The sequence below is a fragment of the Cupressus sempervirens genome, chromosome 7 (genome assembly GCF_028749045.1).
Source record: "Cupressus sempervirens isolate cs-2001-9-10 chromosome 7, ASM2874904v1, whole genome shotgun sequence".
Lineage (NCBI taxonomy): Eukaryota > Viridiplantae > Streptophyta > Pinopsida > Cupressales > Cupressaceae > Cupressus > Cupressus sempervirens.
Window position 1 is genome coordinate 815,092,637 of NC_143124.1, and position 23,841 is coordinate 815,116,477.

At 37.8% G+C, this 23,841-nt stretch overlaps 1 protein-coding gene across 2 annotated transcripts in view; it reads left to right on the forward strand.

Moving 5' to 3' along the window:
* LOC149549892 (uncharacterized) overlaps positions 1–23,433 on the forward strand; it is an 84,939-nt gene extending 61,506 nt beyond the window's left edge. The window contains exons 2-3 of one of the 2 annotated variants that reach the window (XM_089793109.1): positions 18,728–18,841; positions 20,151–20,667. In XM_089793109.1, the coding sequence (XP_089649235.1) occupies positions 18,728–18,841; positions 20,151–20,300 (264 nt within the window). In that variant the 3' untranslated portion in view covers positions 20,301–20,667. Of the gene's footprint in view, positions 1–18,727; positions 18,859–20,150; positions 20,668–23,064 lie in introns of those variants that run through there. The other variant, XM_089793110.1, reaches the window with a different exon arrangement.
* Positions 23,434–23,841: the final 408 nt, after the last annotated feature.

Here is a 23,841-nt window from a genome sequence, read left to right on the forward strand (position 1 = left end):
CAAAATTACCAAGACAGATTAACAAAATGAAATGCATTAATTGTGACTAACTATAAGAGGATAGATCTTTTTCCTTCACATCACATTCACATTCCTCCTATGCTTGCACCAAACTGGTCTCCAAAACCACGTTGTATTTGTAGCCTCTACTAACACAATATTGTCTCTGTGGCCAATCTGACCTTGATAGCCACTTGTGTCGCCTTCTTTGCTTCCAACTCCTAGGTACATTGAGCCAAGTGTTGCTCTACTACCTCTAACTAGATGATCAGCTCCTCCCGAGCTCTCTATGCATCCACCCAGATAGCCTCATGTCCAATACGTACTCCGAGTGCCTCAAAGCGTAGCACCCCTTTTGAAAGGCTTCTCCAGTGCCCTCTCCACCTTTGGCATACGAACACTCTATGCTTGTAGTAGCTCCAGGTCTCATCAACTAGTCACACTTCCCAAGACTGATAACTGAACTGACTGGGGGTCTAGGGACAACGCCCCTAGTGGGGTCGAGGGTCCTGGGGTAGAGCCCTAGGTGCGCTCCTTATTGCGATACAAGGCGGGGTCGAGGGGCAGCCCCCACCATGAAGACCAAATTAGCATCCTCAAACCCACACAAAAGTCCATGGAACACACCATTTTTGTGATTTTCTTCTGATCCCATACTCTTTCTGCCAACTACTTATGTTTTCATCACTACCTGTTTATGTCTTTATCTTCGGCACCATACGTTATTCATTATGAATTGTTTTTTTTAGAACCTCCACTTTGCCATTTGCTGTAGGGTCGTACAACACTCCGTATGGTGCACTTCCACTTGAGTTTTGTCACCCCGTATGGACATGTTGCCTCCTTCAAAGCTTCTTGTCCCCTTCTATTAAAAGGCCGTACAAAGAAGGCCGTACAAAGCTTCCTGTCCCCTTCTATCAAAAGGTCGTACTGTGATGTCTCTGCCTCTTGTATGCTTCCTCTTTAGCGTACGATGCTTTTCTCTATCTTTTGCTCTTTGTTGGCCGTACTTTCCCTAGGCCGTACGACCACCTCAACTAGCCATACGGTAGATCTTATATAGCCTACTAATTGCTCCTTCCAAGGCTATACGGTCTACTAAACCGGTCGTACGGTGACTCTCTTCCTGCACTCCCCAAGTCCATACAATACATATACTTTTGTTTTATGCTTCCTAGTTGGTTGTACGATAGTATGGTATTTGTAGTCGTACGAGTTTGCTCCACTTCATGTCTGTACAGCTGTACGATGTTTGCTATGTAGGCTGTACGCTTAGTGAACCACTAAGTTGTACGGTCATCTTCTTTAGATTACACGATTGGTGTCCCCTTGACCGTATGCTGTCCTCCTTGAGCTTGTATGGGCCGTATGGTGGTCTATTCCTTCCAACTCATAGCCGTACAGTGTGATCTTCTTTTCCTGCACTCAATACATGTGATTTATTGAAGCCGTACAATACTGTTATCTCTTGCAGACAAGTCTTTCGACTGTACGGTGCATTATATGGCCTTCAGTCTACTCTTTTATCACTGCTCTACTAACATAGTACAATTTCACATTCTTTATTATTATTTACATTTCCTTTATATATACACATTAATAATTACTAATTTTATACTCTCTCAGTTCATTTGCAGGGGCACGTTATTACTTTCGCGATAGATTTTCAACTTCGACCCATTCACTACATCGGGCACTTCTTTCCCGTCGAGCATCCATAATTTGATTGCTCCATTATAGCCGACTTTGCAGATTTTGTATGGTCCTACCCACTTTACTTTGAACTTTGCTGGTTTGATCTCATTTCGCCCATTATACTTCAAAACTAACTAGCTCAGTTGAAATTTATTCAATTTTAACTGCTTGTCATGCCATACCTTACGCCTATTTTGTGTAATTTTCGTGGCCCATTATGCTTGCAATCGTCACTTGTCCAGTTTATTTAAGTTATATAATCTCTCCCTCAGACTTTCCATATCTCGCAGTTTGTTCTCGGTCGCGATCCTTAAAGTTGGTACCATGAATTCCGTCGGCTGCCACTCTTTGCCATCAATAACTGCATTCTTGATTCTAGAACCTTCACTCTATACTGCTGAAGTTATTATTAAGCCCTTCCTCTTTGTTTCTTGTGCAAACCGTATGATGTGTTTTCCTTGCTGTCAGTACCTTTCTACTAAATTCGTGGTGCAGTGTAACCTTTTCTTTCCACGCAATTCATTCACTGTGTACCATACGGTGGAGTCTTTCCTTTTTTCTGGGTTCATACGGTATGTTCTTCCTCTTGCACTGGCCATATAGTATGTTCTTTCCTTCAGCTTTAGTTGTAACTGCCTTGCTTACTTCTCTGTATTCCTCTGGACATTCATTTTCCTCTCCTTTATTACCTTTGTCGACCCTTAATATATTATAGCTCGAAAAGAGCTTGTAGTCCTCCATCTGCCAATGGAGTAGGTCGTTCATCGAGTCCAAGTCATCATCGTTAGACCCTCGTTCCAGTCTCAATACTCCCTCTTCATCAGGTTCCATTCTCTTCTTCCTTTCGTCATCCCCTTCACCTTCACCCTCGGAATCTGGCAACACTGCTTCCTCACCTATCATCTGCATGTGTAATTCGATTACAAATCTTCAGCCTCCGCATTCCATGGATAGGATATTTCGTTTCCAATCATGTTTCACTTTCGCTTGCACTAACCAACCCCATCCAAGGATAGCATCATACCCTTTTCTTTTTAATGGAATGACCATGAAATCCAATAGAAATGGTAGCGTTCCGATGGTTACAGGTTGTGCCATCAAAGTCCCCAACGGCTTGATTCTGTGCTGATCCACAATGAGTAATTGAAATGCAGGTGGCCACAATGTAGGTTGTCTCAACTTTCTCCATATATCCTCCGGCAGTACGTTTACTCCTAACACTTCGTCGACGATTGTGTCCATGAGTATTGTTCCTAGGATACCCATCTCTACTATTGCTGGATGTCTTCCCGTTGTGAGTGCCAGTAGCATTGGGTCTACTGTAGTCATTCCACCACCATCCTTTCTTGTTTCCTTCGTTGCTTTTGGGAGTGGTGTCATATTCAAAATTGCCGTCCATAATTGAGGCATTGTAAGGTCATTTAGTTTTATAGGAACTTCTATTTGCATTACCTGCCTTATCATGTTTTGTTCAACCAGGTTCCTCCTCGAGGTATTAGCAGTGTCTTTTGCTTGCAGCTTTCCTGTTTCCATCTGTTTTTCCAACTCCGTGCGTGCTTGCTGCAACCTCTTCTTTTCTTCCTCTGCATCTGGGTGCATTGCCTTCTTTGCTTGTCTGCGAGTGATGGCTAGTATCTTCTCATCACATGCTTCGATGCTTAACAAGTCCACCCCTTGCTTAGGGCATTTTGAATCCTTGTGGTCTCCCGGACCACATCATTTGCATAATAGCTACGGCATCTCCTTTGTGGTACAATCTTTGGCAAAGTGCCCAAAGAGGTTGCAAACACAACATTGTATCATTGACCGTCCACTTAAGTTGTACTGTATTCGACTTCGGCCTCCATTGTTATTATTGTTATTGTTACCGCCTCGTTTGCCCTAGTTATTGTTACGGTATCCTCTTGAGGTTGCGTCGTTGTTCGTGTTCATTCTTGCTCCTGAGGTGGATACTTCCTGTATCAGTAACACTTCTGGTGTCCCTTCATCTTCATATTGAACAGGCATTCCTTTGTGGAATGTCTCGCAATCTGATAGATATCGCAAAATTGTTTTTTCGAGCAAGAGCCCTTTGTGTGGCCCTTCTCCTTATAGTTCGTACACCACAATTCCCCCTTCACCGAGTCAGCATTCTTTTTTAGATTTTTAAATTCCTTCATCATCCGTAGCATATCCTTTTGCAATGCTTAAACTTTCTTATTTGATTCTTTCTCGCTGCTACTACTTTTGGACGATGAATTGTTTGAGTTCGACGATTTGTGCTTCTTCTTGCTTGTTTTTTGCTCACTCTCTAGATCCATTGCCCGATTATACGAATTTGCATATGATGCTGGAGGTACAATCTTCATTTTCTTCTTTAGTGCCAACTGTAGCCCTTCAACAAACCATCGTTTCTTTAATTTGTCAGCCAGTGGGCTCTCCATCTTCCCCACCAACTCTTTCAGCCTTCTTGCATATACACAGATCGTTTCATTCTTTCCCTGCTTTGTACTATATATTTCTGCTACAATTTCGTTATCGTCCCTTAGCAGTCAGAACTCTGCTATGAACTCCTTAACGTCTGCCGATGTAGTTAATTTTTGAGGATTGGCATCCACAAACCAATGAATCGCTACACCCCGTAGGGTTGCCGGAAACTGTCAAACCTAGTCATTTCGGTCCATTACACCATTCACCGTCCATATTGTTTCACATGTTTTGTAGTGTCTGATCAGATCTATCGTCTTGTCACCATTGAACTTTGACAATTTTTCCTTTGGTCCTGCCATTACTACTTTCTTCTGAAGTGTTGGTGCTTGCTGCGCACCTATGTTATTCTAAGTACCTGCGTTGTTCTTAGTACTTATGCTATTTTGAGCACCCACGTTGCTCTGAGCACTTGCGTTGTTTTGCACAACTGCACTGCTTTGGACAATCGCCCTACTTCCAACAACCGTGTTACCCGGTGAGAAAAGATCTTCCTCAAGCGAAGTTGTTCGATTCTCTGCCTATATCTGTTCGTTGGGTGTATTGGGAACGAAGAGTTTACTCCACGCTTGTCCTCCTTCGACACTTTGAGCCATGTGAGTTACTTCCCTTCTGTTTGGATTCTCTACCCTCGACGTATACAAAGGAACTCCTCCTTTGTCTCTTCCACCAAATTCAATCATTGTTGAGTCTCTTCTAGCAATTCCTCGACACTTCTCGGTCTACTAGGTGAATGCACTCCCTTTGTTTGTGCTCCTTCACCCCCTCGGTGCCCGTCGGTAATCTGTTGAAGCTTTTCTCTGCGCTCTGCCTGTTGTGCTAAAATTAAAAGGACCTATGCTGTGCGTATTTCATCCTTATCTTTTATCTTATTCCTATCTTTGTTAAGCGGATTTGGCATTAATCTTCATAACACTTCCTTCGTTCTAGGTTTGATTGGCAACGACGCCAAATGTTTACCGTATAGGGTAAAAGGATACTTATCGCATGTAGTATAGCAAGATATAACACAAGACAGATACTCTATTCATATATGCAATATGCACTCCAATGCTTACATTATGATTACAATGATTATGACAATGATCCAAAGTCCCTTTTGGATGGTGTACATATACTTTCCCAAAGGGGTGACTCAACTGTCATGCACCCTTTTGAATACAATTCTACCCATTGGCTATAATATATAATTTTCCAACAACACACATCTCCCCTTAGGAAGAAACCAGTCCACTAAAAGATGAGGAAGCCACATCGTGTCAAACTAAAAGGAGGAAGCAAGTCTCCAAATAGGAATGTTTGAAAATTGATTAGAAGTGTCCAAGCACAAAAAAGTCACAATGTGCTCATGATCAAACTCAACTGAGGAATGTGACAAAACAAGTGGAAGAGGAAACTTGTTCAATCTCCAAAGGTGTATCAACAATAGTGTCCAAAATATCATCAGAGAGAAAACCCCTCAAACATGTCTCCCAAATCTGCAAGATGAGACTCAACAAACAAATCTGAAATACCTGCCAAATACTCATCCCACATAGCAAGATATGGATTGGCATGATCAAATTGCTGAGTCAAAGCAATCTTCAAAGAATGGAAGAAGCAGGTAGTGGTGGAGGATACCAACACCAATCTCAAGAACACCAAGTTTCAAATGAACAAGCTTCTCACAAACATGATTTATCCCTTGGTTGAAGGCTGACATCATCATCATCATTAAGAACAAAATCAGAAAAGGAATTCAATCTAGATGCACGATCCACCACACATGTAGCAATTGATATACCTAATTAAGAGAACTCCACTATCTTACCTTATGCACCATGAGTAATATGACAAACTAAAAGGAGCCTAGTAATCATGTAGGGTAAAGAACATCATTGAAAGATCCTTCACCCATAGAAGATACCACATAATGTGATGCACCTAAATCATGAAGTCACTGTTGGAAGGCTTTGTTGTCATCTATGTCAACATGATTGTTGGACAAGTGGGACGAATCAGGGTTTTAATGTTAGCTTGGATCATTCAGTTGATCATTTGGTGTCATATGAATCAAGGTTTGGCTACATGGGATCATTCATTTGATAATTTGTTGCTATTCATCTATGTTTGTGATATTTACATGGATTTCAAATCACCAATTAAATGGACACAGTGGATACGTGGGCATGTCTATGGAATCCAAGTTGTCATTCATCAACTAGATGTGCTGTTATGAACTTATGACAATGGAGCTCAAGTGATTCCATATATTCAAAGACATAGAACGATTCTTGTGCATCATGGCTTTTGAATTCAATTCCATATATTTGAGACATTTAATGGCTTATCATTCCTTGGGATTTAAGTTGATGCGTTCTTTGGAATTCTATTATATATATTTGAGACACAGAATGGTGCTTCTATATCATGACTTTGGGTTTTAAGTTGATGCCTTTGAGATTTAGTGTCGTGTTTTGTGTTGGACACAATCACTTTTTTTTTGCAAGTCAATGATTGACATCGACATTTTCATGTTTGTGGTAGGGATGATGGTTTAGATCGATGTTTTCATGTTTGCAACAGGATATATTAATATGATTGACATTCAATTTTTTTAACGCTTTTGACTTTCATGGGATTCCTCGATATTACATGTTTTCTTCTTCATTTAGTTGAGCCTAAGTTAATTTTTTGTTAGTTTAGTCGGTTATCAGTTGTGATAAATGTTGGTTGATGCCAACAGTGGCAGCTATATGTATGATAAAGTGATTTTTGGGAGATTCCTTTTCTATCGAGTTTAGGTGGATATACATTTGATGAAGGAGAATATGCATTTGAACCCTATGTAGATTGCTGTTGAATATAAATACTAAGATTTGGAAGGCAGCTATATGGTTTAGATCGATGTTTTCATGTTTGCAACAGGGATATATTAATATGATTGACATTCAATGTTTTTTCATGCTTTTGACATTCATGGGATTCCTCGATATTACATGTTTTCTCCTTCATTTATTTGAGCCTAAGTTAATTTTTTTGTTAGTTTAGTCGGTTATCAGTTGTGATAAATGTTGGTTGATGCCAACAGTGGCAGCTATATGTATGATAAAGTGATTGTTGGGAGATTCCTTTTCTATCGAGTTTAGGTGGATATACATTTGATGAAGGAGAATATGCATTTGAACCCTATGCAGATTGCTGTTGAATATAAATATTAAGATTTGGAAGGCAGCTATATGATTTAGATCGATGTTTTCATGTTTGCAATAGGGATATATTAATATGATTGACATTCAATGTTTTTTCATGCTTGTGACATTCATGGGATTCCTCGATATTACATGTTTTCTCCTTCATTTATTTGAGCCTAAGTTAATTTTTTTGGTAGTTTAGTCGGTTATCAGTTGTGATAAATGTTGGTTGATGCCAACAGTGGCAGCTATAAGTATGATAAAGTGATTGTTGGGAGATTCCTTTTCTATTGAGTTTAGGTGGATATACATTTGATGAAGGAGAATATGCATTTGAACCCTATGTAGATTGCTGTTGAATATAAATACTAAGATTTGGAAGGCAGTGTAGGAGATTGTAGGTGAAGAGAGATGTTAGGTTCAAGAGGCGGAGCATTGAAGGATTGGTCATTATAGAATGCTAATGCAATTGAATTTACATGGTATAAAAGAAGATTACATAATGTGTATACAGAAATAATTGTTAAGATAGAAAGAGGGACAGTGTTGTATGAGTGTTGCAGAATATATTTGTAACTGTGCACAGTGATGCTAAAGATTAACAGACTTGATGCTTTGTGTATTATCCATACTTGGATTGCTGTTCATATGTACTAAGTTGGTTCTTAGATAGGGAGTTGGCATTTCCTTGAAATTCGTGCTTTTAAAACTAGGGGCTAGTACTCCTTAGGGTTGGTACCCTAAATTGTTAAAATGATGTGATTATGCAATCATTGTTTCTACATTGGTGAGGCTGGATTCAGACAGAAGGTTTCAGCAGCATGTCTCACCATGGTTCTGCCCTTCAAGGGTTTCCCACGTAAACTTGGTTATGGTGACTTCTGTGTGATTTCTATCTCTTAGTAAATCTTTTTGTGTGGGTATCGTTGTCAGGTTTTATTTCACTCTCAGTGGATAAGAGTGTTTCAATAGACATCTACCATTCTTAGGAATTGTGGTACCCATGAGTGCTTTACCTTTCATCCCATTTACAAATCCTACAGTTCCTGACTGTTTAGATGAAGATGTTGCTGATTGTGAAGCTGTAAAAGAAGACAGAGATACTGATGAGGGCAGCAAGATGTGGTGCTTTTGAAGAAGGTATAGAAGTTCGTCAATATTCTTTGGATAACACCTATGCTCATCATGTCCTAATTTATAAAAACATTTTATCTTATTTATTTGTGATGATTCCTCTTTAGAAGAGGTCTTGGACTCAAGAGTGGGCTGTGATTGAGATTCCTTGATTTGCTCTTCAAACTTAGAATTCTAATTCTATTTCTTGCCCTTGCCACTTGAAACCTTAGGATATGGATGTGTTGCAAGAAGTGCTTGAGACCTCAAAGATGTCAATGTGTCCATTTGTGCCAACTCTGCTTGTTCCCTGGGGAGGTGATCTGCAAAACCATCAAAAGAAGGCATTGTGTGTGCATTACCTAGAGCGTCCATAGTAGCATAGAATGCGAAAACAAATACTGAATAATCAGGACCTAGCTTAGAGAGAGTGGAAAGTCATATATGGTGGAATATGACTTTCGTTTCATTGTTTAAATTTCTTGCATTATTAATATGTAAGGGGAGAAAGAGACATCGGGCACCAATGTGATAAGTCTAAGTATGTGTCATTATTAATAATTATTTTGTAGTTATGTTATGTGAGATAGTATAAACAAAAATATATGTGGCAAAAAACATTATATAAAGTAAAATATTTTTTTAATGAATATTGGTATATTGAGAAAGAATCAATGACATATATTTAGTAATGAGAAAATAATAAATAAGAAACATAGATTAAAATATTGAATATAAATATATATATACTTATCTATGTTATTGAAATGATCTTATATCATTATACAAACTATTTATTATTGTAGTCTCTCTCCTATTTTTTATTATTTACAACAGCTCTGTGCCTTGATATTTTCCTCTGAGAATGTTACTGCAGGGAAAAGAGGGAGATTGATATTTCATTTGAGGCAACCTTGAAAGAGAATGAGAAATAGAGAATATGATTCAATCAACCTTCGGTGGTCACAATCATATTGATTCAGAGGGAGTAAAACATGTTGAGATGGATTCTCTAGTGATCAATAAATTGTACCAATCAAGAGGTCTGTGATTCATCAATATACCTCGTGACTATGTGATTTTAATGGGCCTACCCCTTGTGTACATCACGAGGAAGTGATGACTTCCAAATGATGTCACTTGTATGTGCAGAAGTTATTGAAAGGTGACGACTTTACAATAACTTAATTTTCTGCTATGATGGATAACTTATGATATCTATGTAGATCATGATAGATTATACTTTTGCATGTTGAATGTTTATATGGTAAGCATTATGAGAATGTGTGTGCACATTATCTCCTAAACATTTTTGAGTAAATGGTGAATGTTATGCAACTTGATGTTCTAGAAGGCCATTACATTGAGTAGTTGGTGAATATCATGCAACTTGATGTTCTGGAGACCATCACTCACAATACTTGGTGAATATCTTGCATTTGAACATTTTGGAGGCCATTACTCAAAGAGTATTTGGTGAATATCAGATGTTGATATTCTGTAGACCAATACTCAAATGTCATATCAAAATGGTGAATATCATATGTTGATATTTTGCAGACCATTACCTTATTGAGTACATGACGAGTATTAAGTGTGATATTCTGGAGACCATTACTTAGAGTATTCGGTGAATATTATATATTCTGAAGGCCAATACTAATGATATAAAAAATGGTGGATATCTTCTGATCAAAGATATCTTGAAAATATGTCATGCCTAATTGTTGATGCTAGTTTTTATATCACATAACATATTAGCAATTGAACACTTGATACGAAATATCAAACACACAATTCCTCTCTTTAAAAGTTAATGCTCATGGGATATGAGAATAACTTCAATGTTTTTTACACTTATGGATACTAACTCAGTTTTATCGATGTGATTCGCTGGTAATCACATAAGCGGCCTTACACAAATTGTTGAGGATGACTTCGGTTTTGGTGGGATGATGGAGATGGTTCGGTGTGAATGCTAGATGATGTTGGTGGGAAAGTGATGGCGGTGGAGGGTGAATGGTTCTTATGAGTGCTATCTTTCTAACTCTCTCCTTCTAAATTCTAAGTCCTAAACTACTTGCTATCCTACGTCTATGGATGGAAGACTAGCAAATGGACTGGGATCGAATCTAATGAAAGTTAACCAGTGGCTTCACCTCTATAGATGCAATGATTCAAAGGAAAAATAAACTAGTTTTCCACACAAGGCTTCCTAACAAGCCGCTAGGATGCTAGTGGTCTAGTAGTGATCCCTATCAAGCATCTACTAATGCTACCATGCAACTATCCATCTACTCTTGATCTTACTTAACAACTTGAAATGAACCAACTTTAACAACTTGAAAGGAAATTTTTCTCTAACTATTTGGAAGTAGAAACCACGCAATAACACCAAAGGCTCTTAATCACCATGCAAGTCACAACAATTTTCTTTGCAACAATTTTCTTTGACCATTACAAATAAGAGCAAATGGCCTTATATAGAGGCCAAAACGTACAACTGACGATAGAGATAAAGAAGCAAAATCGACGATCCAGATTGAATCCTAGAAACCCTAATTAGGGTTGCCACCTCATCGACCAATGAGAAGACGCCACCTCGTCAATGGATCAATGAAAAAAGTGGCAACCAATGAGAAGGCGCCAAAATGGTGGCCAATCGGAATTAGACACTTGTCCTATCCTAGAAGAAAGAGAAAATTGCCACTTGGGCTTACATCAAATGATCTTCTAATATAGATCTCCCTTTTTCTTTCACTCTTTTAGCTAAGGCAAGGAACCTAGCTAGCCTTTCGTTGACTTCTTCCATGGGAGGACAAGGTGTATGCTTTATCTTGAGCTCCGCCGTTTTCATCATGCTGCTTGCTGCTTGTAGTGTCTTCTCATGGTCCTTCTCATACTCTTTTGCAAATCCGATAAAGGCATTGAGAGAGGAAAGGGTGCCCAAATGTTTCTTCTTGATAGCAATCTTTCCCAACTCATCCAATCTTGATCCAAGTCTTGTCTCATCAATGTCCTCTTTTCTGATGTCTTCAAAATCAAGTGCCACTCCAATGTCCCTCATCATGGTTGAAATGGAAGTGTCGACGTTTGGACTGTGCTGTGCAACTGCTTTCTGTATCTCTTCTAGTGTTCTCAATCTGGTAGTCAAGGCAACAAACCAAGACTCAACCGTACACAATCCTCTTTCATCAACCAACTTGCCCCTTTCCAAATATGCCTCTAGAAACTTGATGAACACCTGTAGCCTGGGAATAGCCAAATCCTTGACTAGAAGGAAATCCTTCCACTCCTCTTCAAATACTCTGAATTTGTTTCTAACGATCACTAATGACCGGAATGTCAAGATAAAGGAAGGCAAGAAATTTCGCTCATCTTGGATTGTATCATGGATCCAATCCTTGACTTCATGTAGCTGAGCTGAAATCTCTTCTAGGTTGCTCTCACTATCTTGAGGAAGGGCTGCCTAGTGCTACTGTTGGATAGGCTGGCAATCTCTTCAATATTTGTTCTCGGCTTCCAACTTTACAATCCTTTCATTTGCCTTCCTCAACCTTTCTCTGATTGAAGCTATACCCTCCTGGATCTCTTCACATTCCATATCATCCGTGTTCCTTCCCAAGTTGTGTTCCATTATCTCATATTCTTTGGCCGCAATCTCATCTACTACCTTGTTGACTGTTGGTATAGCAATTTGAACCTTTCGGTGACCATCATTGTCACTCCTGATTACCTTTGCCACTGTCTTTGCCATTTGTTTCTGGTTCTCACTATCACCCTTTTCTATTAGTCCTTGGATGTCTTCCACTGTTTGGGCAGTTACTACCTCGCCTTTTGGCATAAGCATTTTCCTTAACCATAGTGGTGCGGTGCATCTCCCCAAATCTGGATTTGGTTCGACTAACAAAGCATCACCAACGGCTTCGGGTGCCTAACTTATTGCCTCAATGTCAATCGGTCCATCTTCTTCTCCACTAGTTACTGCCATATTGTCTTCTTGTTGGTTTTTTGAGAGAGGGGAGTACTCGGTGCTCTCACTGTAACCACTTGATTCTGAATTAGAGCTCACTTCTACTGCGGCCTTTTTATCACTTGAATTGACTTCTTGGCTCCTAGCCTCAATTATGCTTTCTCTTGACGGAGTTGTATGCTGTCTCTTGGCTGGAGGTTTTGGATGTCCTTTGCTCTTCTCAACCTCCAAAGCCCTTTTCTTGCTTCTAACTATTTCTTATTGCCGATTACTTCCTTCACCCTTCTGTCCGACTGATTCTGCTGGAGCCTCCTTTGGCTTCATCCTCTCATAAGTAAGGTGTACCCTCTGACTTTGTAGTTTCCTTAACTTTCCATTATACCATGACTCGGTATGCAAATCTACTATCCTTGTGACTACCTCCAAGGAAGGATCCTGATGATCATCCCAATTTACTGGATTCAACTTTGTTCCTTCTACTGTATCATAATCTTCTCTCAGCACATCCCCATCATCTTCTAGTTGATGAGGAATATCAAGGCCTCTCCATCTGATTTCTCTCATCATGTTCATCGACAATCTTGAGAAAGCTAGCTTTCTCACATGAAAGTCATCTTTGGCATTAGCTCAAAAGTCTTCTATAGTGGGAACATGTTTGAATGTATTTCCATGAGATGCCTTGATAAGACCTTTAGGATTGAATCCTTGCCTTGCTCTATACCATCCTAGATGATACCATTCCAATTCCTTCTCCGCACCTGCAAAGGCAGGATGATTAGGGCAACTATCATTGCCAATTCCGAATGAGAAGGTAATCCTTGTTTTATCTTCGTTTCTCATTAGTCTATCATAGTGCTCAAGTTTCCTAGCCAATTCCATCAAAACTACTTTGTTGGGTGGGTATCTTGGAAGTCTCTTGGGACAAACTGTGCTTCCTGCTACTCTAATGTATGTGAATTGCGAAAATTGGATGAACCAACTCCCATACTTTATCTTTGCTTCTGCTTCCGGTGAAAGTCTCCTAGTAGGTGTCCCTTGTAGTACCCTTATTGTCTTCATGGCAAATGCATCATAAAATATCTTATAGTCTTTGTTGTTATGCAAATGAAGCTGTGGGTAGCATTCATGCACCAAATATTGCCCTGGCCCATTGCCAACTTCTCCTAAAGCCTTAAGCCCTGGACTTTTATACAATCTAGCAATTAGGTAAAACAGATAGGATCCCATATAGAATTGCTTTTGGTTTTGTACCGTTTTGAGTTGCAACTCTAGATTCTCACTTATGATCCTAGCCCAATCAAATCTTCTTTTTCCTTTTTCAATTTCATCAATAAAGAAGTACATCCAATTTTCAAATTGCGTACCTTGAGCTAGGCCCATGATACAACTGAGAAGCACAATGAGATCTCCATATTCTGATTTGATATTTGCCATTGTAAGCTCTGATGACTTAGTTATGCCCTTCTTTCCCTTGTGTAGCCAATCCTGCTTTAGATGTATGAAATAGGCCTCCTGGTTATCCTAAAATGATTTAGCCGCCTGATCCATCATCACTACTGTCATGCTCTTATACTGGGGAATGTTAAATGCTTCTTCGATCGCTTGTCCGCTAATATGGCCAACACCCTCTTCCCTTCATCAAAAATGATGCATTTACTTATCAGATCAAACCTGGATGCACACTCCATAACCAATTCTTGACACAACAATGTAGGAGGAAAAGCTGCTGCGCATACAATTCCGCTTCTGTATATTTTCTTTGCCAAGGGGGATTGTCCTTTTTTTAGTCTATCCTTTACCTGTATCATGTTTATTGTATCGAGATTGGTATCGGTTATTCGCCTCATTTTTGAGAAGAAAGTTGTTTTGGGCATCATATCCTCTTTGTCTTTCTTAGTGTTTGTTCTCTTAGGGTTCTTGCTTGCATTAACATCTACCATCTTGTCAACCTATGATGGGATGGTGAAGTGGTGGATGATGAATGTGAGAAGAACCAAGGGAGAAAATCTTTAGACAAGAACGAAAGAGAGAAATCTGCTTAAGGACCCCTTTCAACTCTAAATGATTTGAAATTACCTTTACCAATAACTGGGTCTTCTTCTTGGAATTTAGGATCAGACTTGAGAATTTCAAATCCTTTGCAAACCTTGATGCCCTAGTTGGAAAAATCAGAATTTAGTGCTCTCGGAATTGTCCATGCATGTGCCCGAAAAAATCAGACCTTTGATCACAAAAACCTCTAAATAAAATCACCCAAATTAGGACAGAAAACACAGCTCTTTAGCAAAATCAGATCTTACAAAAAATCGCCTAGCAATGGAAAGTTTCAGATCTGCTCTAGAGAAGCCGCCATGCATGAGAACTTTGCCCTTTAATCATGAAAAATCGCCAATATAAAGTGCAGATCTACTCCACAAAGAAAATCGCCAAGCATAGGAGATCTTTACCATGAAGAAAAATCACCAAAAAGAATGCCAATCTGCCCTTTCAAAATCTCTTAGAGGAGGAGAAAATCTGCCCTTAGTCAAAAATCACCTAAACACCAAAGAGGAGGAGTGAGCAATGAGGAAATGAGGGGAAAGAGTTACCTCGTATACCCTACTTGCTCATCCTCCCTAGCTGGCCGACTGGGACCCTGGGAGAAAAAATAAATTAATTAGAACACAAGACATGGCCCCCAATTAAATGCTTAGCCAAAAATTAACTTTGCCAAGATGAAATTTACTTTAAAAAATTGCCAATAAGACCAAAATTGCAAAAAGAAAGTAAATAATGCTTTGGAGATGCTAAATGTTTCCATTTAATGATGATTTAGTAATTAATATGTCATTAAAATCGGATTTTGGTTAGCCAGAAGCCATTTTTCAATATTAAATTACCAATTTCAATAAAGGCTTAAAAATTTTCAAGGCAAATTTAATCCATTTAATGCCAATCTTTGCCATTCAATTCAAATCAATTTTGTTATGCCATTTTAATTTTAATTTTTTCTTTTGAACACAAATAAAATCATTTCTTTAGAGCCTAAAATCAATTTTGCAATTTGATTTCATCTTCATAAAAGAAATTTTTTTTTTCACCAAAGAAATTCAAGATTTTCCAAAAACTCTAACTCTAACAAAATTTCACTTTTTTGAAAATTATCTAAATTTACACAGTTATATCCAAATTTTCAAAAGAAATCGTCTAAGTACAAATTTTACAATTTTATCCTGCCAAGTGTTGCTCTTTGAAATTTGTCTGGCCTAAGGATGAAATTGGACAACTTCGAAAAACATTCGCTAAGGCAACTAAAAAAAAGGTGGTCCCCAAGGTTTTGGGGCGATGGTGTGAAAACCTCACAACACTAATATTACTAATGGTGTAAAATGTCTTGTGTTTGTCCTCTCTAGCTACGAGGGAGTGTTGATGTCTGGTAGCTTCTGTCAGGTAAATTTATATATAATTATATATGAGATATAATTTATATATAAGTGTTCATCATATATGAGATATAAGATTCAATAAGAGAAATTAATATTATATATATAATTAAGTTTTATTCTATTAATTATCTAATTAATGAATAGAAATATCTCGTAAGGGACATGTCTCTTCATCACTTGTTCACAATTTAAATAAGAGGTCGCTTCCATTTGGAAAACACATACCAAACATTATGGCAGTGGGATCACATTTGCAGCGATCCTCAGAACTTTAACAATAGTGAAGTTGGCAAAAAGAGCTTTTGAATGATATATGGTTTTGCCTAAAACAATTACTTTTTAAAAGTTGTGCAAGTTAAATAAAAGACCTATAACATGGATTTTCAAAGCACCAAGGGTCTAAAAACTGCTAAGCCCACAATTCTGTATTTGACCAGGAGAAAGAACCTTGGTAAGAAAAGGGCTCCTTAGGGGCAATGAACAATACTATTGGTGGTTAGATGTGCCAACAAGATGACAAGCAAGGGCCAAGCCAATGCAAATAATAATCACCAAGCACTGGTCAAGTCAACTCACCACAAGTGCACATGAGAGTGGGTTCACAATCTACTTGTGGGCTCTGGGCTATATGAAAATCTCTAAACTTCTTGTGCAGCCTTTAAGAGATCTTAAAAAAATTACCGCTCTTCCAAACATGAGCCACATGAGAACATTGCACACACCGAAAACCTAGCCCAGTTAAGGGTTCTAATTGAAACTTTATGCAAATGTAAATATTTGCTTAAATCTTTCAATTTCTACCATCTAAGTGGGCATTTCAATGAGAAAAAATTTCTGCAAAAGGCTTGTGAGAAATTGGAGCACTAAATTGCTTGAGAGAGTAGCACACAGACAATCAATGGAAATGCAATCTTTTTTGAGAGCGCCTGACCTTAGTTACCGGATTCATGCCCAGGAGGCCAGATCCGGATTCATTTCGGGATTCGTCCAGATTTAGGAAAAATCCTTGTTTTGGATTGTGGATTTGTGGACCACTAATCTGGATGAATCCATAGTCCAAAACAAAGATCCGTCACGAATCCATGTGGATCTTCACTAATCCAACACAAATCCACATGAATCCTTCATGATTCCCCAAGGACCCACATGCCAAACTTGGAATATATATATATAATGGATCCGTGGACCGCTAATCCGGATGAATCCATAGTCCAAAACAAGGATCCGTCACAAATCCACGCGGATCCTCACTAATCCAACACAAATCCACATGAATCCCCAAGGACCCACAGGCCAAACTTGGAATACACACACACACACACACACACACCCCCTCACGAATCCGATTCACGTCCCCCAGTCGGATTCGTATCTTGAATCGGCAACTAAGTGCCTAACTCATCAAAAGCCGCCTCAATAAAGTACTTTCAAGCTAACCTCAAGAACTTTGAAGCTATCTGTAGACAAGGTTCCTGCACAGGCTTCACGAACCAAACTATACTCCAATAGGAAGAACCCATGCAGATCACAAATACAATGTGGATAAGGCCTTGGCTAATATACGATGAAGACAAAGCAAATTGAAAATGTTGAAAACATGTGGATAAGGCCTTGGCTAATATACGATGAAGACAAAGCAAATTGAAAATGTTGAAAACTCCAAAATCATAAGACTAAAGAAAGGAAACCCAGTCTGGCTGCAAAACAGAAATTGCACGGTCCAATGAATACAAGAAATCACTCTGCAATCAATGATAGAGGAAGCCTGATCTGAAGATACCACTGCACAGCTACAAAATGGTGTACAGGCTGGCTGGTCAATAGAATGCACAAAACAACACAATGCCAGCCACTATAAAAAACAGGAGAATTTCCAAATGTGCTCTTGTGACAGCACACAGCCCATTAGACCCTCAGCCTGTTCCATGCAGAGAGAAAAACCCAATCTGCTCAACAAGTCATTAACCCCAAAGCAAATCAATACAGAGAATTCTGCCAGTAGAAAAACTGAGCAATAACCCTGGTAGTAGAAAAAGATATTTGCTGAATGATAATGACAAAATAATCATCAATCAAATGCCGTCTGTCCATAAAATAATCGACCCCAAAATGACTAATGAATGCTCTCAAGCGCAGAAGGAGACACTACAAGTGTGCTTTGATACCATGTTGTACAACCTTCATTGCTAGGACCACAACTGGCAAGAGAAGCTTCCCACAGAGAGATATTTCACCAAGAAGACGACAAATTGTATTGAGATGCAGAAATAATGTATGTGGATAACCAGCAACCAACCACCTAAACTATATGCATTAATAATTAAAATCTAATAATATGCTTAAGCAAATTTAAGCATGTGTAAATGGGAACTCATTTACTCCAAAATAATATATAATTAGCAGTATATGATATTAGGGTCATATCATTATCTAGAGTATTAGGGACCTAACATAATTTAACGCTGCAAGTCATAGCTTTGGAAATTGTGTTTCAGTCAAGGTTGATGACCATCTTTTTGAATTTTGTTCAGTTCAATTTCTGGCTTCAGATCTAGAAATACAAATTTGCTTACCTCTACAGTTGTCAATAATTGTTTATTTCTATATGATTTAGATAATATCAGTGGAATCCTATTATTTTTTAATTGAATTGTGATTACAGTGAAAAAGCTATTCTATTACTTTTTTAAGTATTGAATCTTAATCAAACAACGATTCAGTCCTAAATGTAAAGAGAAATTTCGAGTTCTAATTTTCAAGGACCAGCTAACATACTTCTGTCCAGTTACTGTCTGTATGAGATTTAAAGTCATTAATACAAGGGAGCTAGTTGTTTTATGAGTAAGTTCCTTATCATCTTCATGTGCTTTGTACTGTTTCAGATTGAAGAAAAGAAGCAGGCAGCAGCAGATGTCTTGTTCCAATATTCACAATTTGTCATGGCATGTGTTGGAGAGGGTGTACGACCACATGAATTAAGGATTCATCTGATGAAGGCAAGTGATGTCTTATGGTAATTATATGTCTTGCTGTTGAGGCCGGTTCCAATCTTCTTCTTTGCATTAACTTTACCAACATTGATTTATAGACAGGCCACAATTTTGTTCTTTGAATTTAGGTAGCAAGAGAGGGCAAGATCATGTTGCTTTTTTGAGACAATAGAAATAAGACAGATATTTTACTTATATGACAAGGAGCTCATGGACATATTATAACCTTAGAAGATTTGAACTTAATTATGGCATTGCAATGTTTTGGACCAACCTCAGAGACATGGGATAGGCTTTTATTAATTTTTTCATATACTGACAATAGAAATCTAGGACATGTTATTTTGTTCGTATCCTCTAAGAACAATAACACATATAATAGTTAGACTACAGTTAGAGGTATTGTAGGGATCAAACTACTAGAAGGAGACGATGTTACTGTAACTTCTACTGGATTGCCAGTTTATTTCAATGTAAGTGTACACATCATAAAAAAGTTAAAAACTTTAGCCATTTTGAAATGAAATGACCTTATACCCATCACACTTGTGTTGATCTATTTGTCCTAATGTTAGTACTAAATGTCCATGGGCATGCCTGGGTGCCCTTGCATTATTAAATGTTCTATATGTTTTTTCTGGTATTTATACCATGGAAGACCGTGTAGGCCATAGGAGAGAAATTTTGGTGTCATGACGAGTGTTAGGAAAGGTTAAAAGCTTTTGTGAGAATTTTTCAATCGTGCACTCATTGCTACAGAGGATTATAATGTTGTCATATATCAATTTCCATGCAAAGATTTAGGTTTCAATCTTGCATCATTGAAATGGATTCCAAGTCAAAACACACATCTTCCGATTCAGCTCATTTATGTCTGATGATTGCAGTTATTTCTTAATCCTGTATTATGACTCTTTTAACAATAAAACCTGAATGTGAAAATAAAATTACCAGAGTTAGAGACAACCCAGTTAACTTTTCAAGAGGTTAAAGGATAGATACAGGCAGAAAATTGGATAGTGGCTAGATTACTTACCTTGTACATACTACAGTTGGACCATATCAGAGATTCTTATCAATGTTGATTATTGCTATATAGTAGAGTGACTTGGGTAATTTTCTCTCTGGGCGTAACATAGATTTGACAAATCAGAATATTGGTCATGGAACCATTCTTCAGTGTGTTCTACATTTGAGTGTACATAAGGAAATATGTTTTCTATACCCGTATGCTGAACTGTTACAAAAAGCAACATAATTTTTCCCATTTTAAGCTATCAAATATTCAATTGGGACTTAGGATTATTGTATACAGGAACTCTCAGGTATGCCAACATCATTGAAGAAGGTACAGCCTCCACACCCTCCTACTGTGCAGCCACATACACCTTCTCCAGAAAGAGTGGATAGGGCGTCATCTTCTGCTGTAGCAGTGGAGACGGAAACAAACCGCATGCAAGAATAAACATTGTATAAGAACCCAGGCAATGCTTTGATGAATTGGTTGGTCATGTTTAAATTACGATGCCAAAGCTTGCAAATTTTTTCCATGCAAGGGAGATCTGAATGTAATTATTTTCGGGTCACAAATAATTTGGCTTTATGATATTCTGAAAGCATGTTAGCTCGAAGGGAAATTTTCTTTTGAGTCTTTAGTCTTGCATGTGCCAATCCAAGATTCACGCAAGCATTTGTCTATTGTCATGTTAGTTATTACTGATTAGTTTGTACATAAATATTTTGAAGTTCTCCTGGTCACATATCACTTTACCATCTGTGCAATTCAAACTATAATATGAGAAGTTCCTACAAAGTTCATTCTATTTGTTACATATAGTTATTTAACACATAGTTATTTAACTATACCATATAGATTTGTGTGATATAACAGCTGATCTCAAAAATATGATGTTCTTGCTCTATGTTTACTTACTAAATGTACGAGTGTAGGCTGGTTTCAAGATTTAGATTAATTGTGGTTGCTTTCCCAGAATATGAGATTCTTGATTTGTATCTACAATCTCTAAGTTGCTAACATCAAGCTATAAAGCCTATCTATAATGAGAAATGTCATTCTTTATTGCTTTGAGCACAAGTTAAATACAATTGCTGGTTCAACTAGAGGCACTATGTTCAATATTCAGTTGGTCATTCTTGACACAGTAACAAGGTTGGGTTTTTTAGTACAGATGCAAATACGAAAGTTCAACTTTTGATGGGTTGGTCACCTAATTACAAGGCATGAATTATGCACATGGCCTACAAGAGTACACCAATGCATATCTGGTTAAATCGTTTCAGTCAAAATGATATTTGACTACATGGATAAAGCTGCTATTATATTAATGCATCTCTTTTTTCATGCTTGTTCACTTTAAATTAGAAGACTAGTGTAAATGTATATTTCCCCATGGTGCTTCCTTGTTTGTCTAAAAAGGAAATACTTTGAATACTATTAAATCTGGGGAATGGCTACAATTAATATCAGTGAACCATCAGAAGGTCCAATTTGGTAACATAGTTATCAGATTTCAAACACAAAAGGACACTAGGATTCTCTACTGACAAGAGGTGGGTTTTTTTTGGTTGGGAAAACTATTGTTACTGTTCAAATGTTTGTTGGGATTATTACATCAGTATTTATTAATATTACAATATCATTTTATAGGTTGGTTGGTTGGTTAGGATTTTGTTTATTTACGTATGTATTTGTTATCCTGTCATGTAACGAAGTCATTATAGTTCTATAATATCAGAGATCCAATTCCTAGAAATTGACATATGTAATTGATTCAATGAGTGTGTCAACATTTCTATGTATAAATCTCTGGAAAATTCTATAACTCCGCCTGAATTTCTGATTATGGCATCATGGCCATCTTGCATTGATTTTCTAGTTTGTAAGTTTATAAGATTCATAACACTTCTATTTTTTGTGCTGTATATGTTCACTCAAATTGAATAAAAAGGTGCATCTAAGCATGAGGGTAACTATGGGGCAAGTGAAGTTGTATGCTGTATATTCTATTGGGGGGTCATTACCTGTACAAGACGACATGTGGAAAAGACACTTGCAGGCGAAAAGGTGAGGAGCATCAGGCGTGACTACTCTCTTTCTTGGGACTCTTTCCTTGTGCGGAACTAGTGTTTCCTCCGTGACTTGTGTTATGAAGGGCAAGCAATTCATCATCATCAACAAAGAAAAAATTAACTGAAAACCACTCAAGATAGTATCCAAAAAGCTTTGGCATGGTAGCACAACTATTATTCTCCTTTATTTTCCTTACATTCTTTTAGGAGGGTAATATTACTGCTTGATGTTTTAAAGATTTCTTGAACTGCAAATAGGGTAGCAAGTAGCAAGCTAAGTGGAGTTAACCTTGGAGGAAACTCCAATGGTTAAGCATGCTTGAGTTGGAGCAATACTGGGATGAATGACCTCCCACGAAGGCCTAGTGCTTCACTCCTATGATCATCACCTAGATGCAATGAGTGCTCAGTGTTCTATTCATTCTTATGAAAGATGGGTTCTTGTGTACCATCACTCATGAAGCATGGGTCAATGAGTGACTCCAAAAGTACATTATGAATCTTGATAGTAGTATCACAATTTGAGTATACCTCCTATTTATCATTTTTGTACATTATACAAGTGCAAATTTTATTGGTTCTTTGTCCAATCTTTGTTTTGTTTCTCATCCTCTGGGTTTGTGTGTTGGCTTGGTTGCAATCCTTTTAGCTTGGAAAATGAGATTCTACAATTGATGAGTAGAAAGATAGGATGTGTATATGTTGGTCAAGACAAATATGGTAGTGGAGTTCATAATTGAAGAAGGAAAGCTAATCAAACGTAACCACTAGTCTTCTTCCACTAGCTCTTCTAATTGGAAATACAAGTGGCAATGGCATTAGAAGTTTATGAAAATTTGGAACTTGATCTTTGTATAATTCAACAAAGAACTCCGAGAATGAAGGGGACACTGATCTATGCCAAGATGTAGATGAAAAAAGATGTGGTGAAGTCCAAGTTGGGAACAACTTCTAGTTATATTAAAAATTGAAGTTGTTTTGATAGCATTGTTTAATTATTGTCAATTTTTAAGGAAATATTTTTTTCATATTCAAGTTGTATTCTTTTGTTTAGTATGCATTCTTTTTTGTGTGTCAAAAACTATAACCAATTAAAGTTGGCTCAATTTTAATTGGATGCATTATCGTTTGTATAAAAGGTCCATCTCAACGGGGGGTCATTTCAAAATTGAGTTTCAAAGTGAAAATTTCGAAGTAGAATATCTAATTGGAGGCAAGAGGCAATGGAGGGAGGACGCTTAACATTCTTTTGTCAATCATTGACAGGGCTTCTTATCAACTTTGGTGGTGTTTTGTTTGTTGTTGTGTGACTGACAATTTCCTATTTGTTAATAGAGTAGCACAATAACATTGGCTATTTCTATTCACGTGTCTTATTTTTCATATGCAATCTCTTGGTGTGAAGTGTTGTATTGAACAAAACACTAGTGTAACACAATTCATGGATTTTGAAATGGCTATTGGAAATCCATAAAACCACAAGGTAAATAAATGAGTGCATTCTTATTTGTGTCTAGGGTTGTGGTAAATGGACAAGGTTGACAAGATGTGCTTTTTGTATGCATTAAATTCATGACCCAGAAATTGGGTGTACTATAGCTGAAATTTTTGAAGTTTGAAAGGAGAACATGGACATCATTGATTTTGGCAAAAGTTGTATAGTTGACTACAAATATATTCTAACTATTTGACTCCTTCAAAGTGTGATTAGCTGGTGTGATGAGGTAACTGAAAGTAAAAGCGGCCCAAGCTCTTGTGTGTAGGTGATCATGGGCTGCAAAATTCAAATAACAATATGTAAACTTAAAAAATCTGCTTTCACATATGATTCCATTTCCAATTCATGCGATGTACCTACACTCCAATGTTCGCATTAACAGGATTGCAGGGAAAACTATTGCTAGTGTTCACATGTT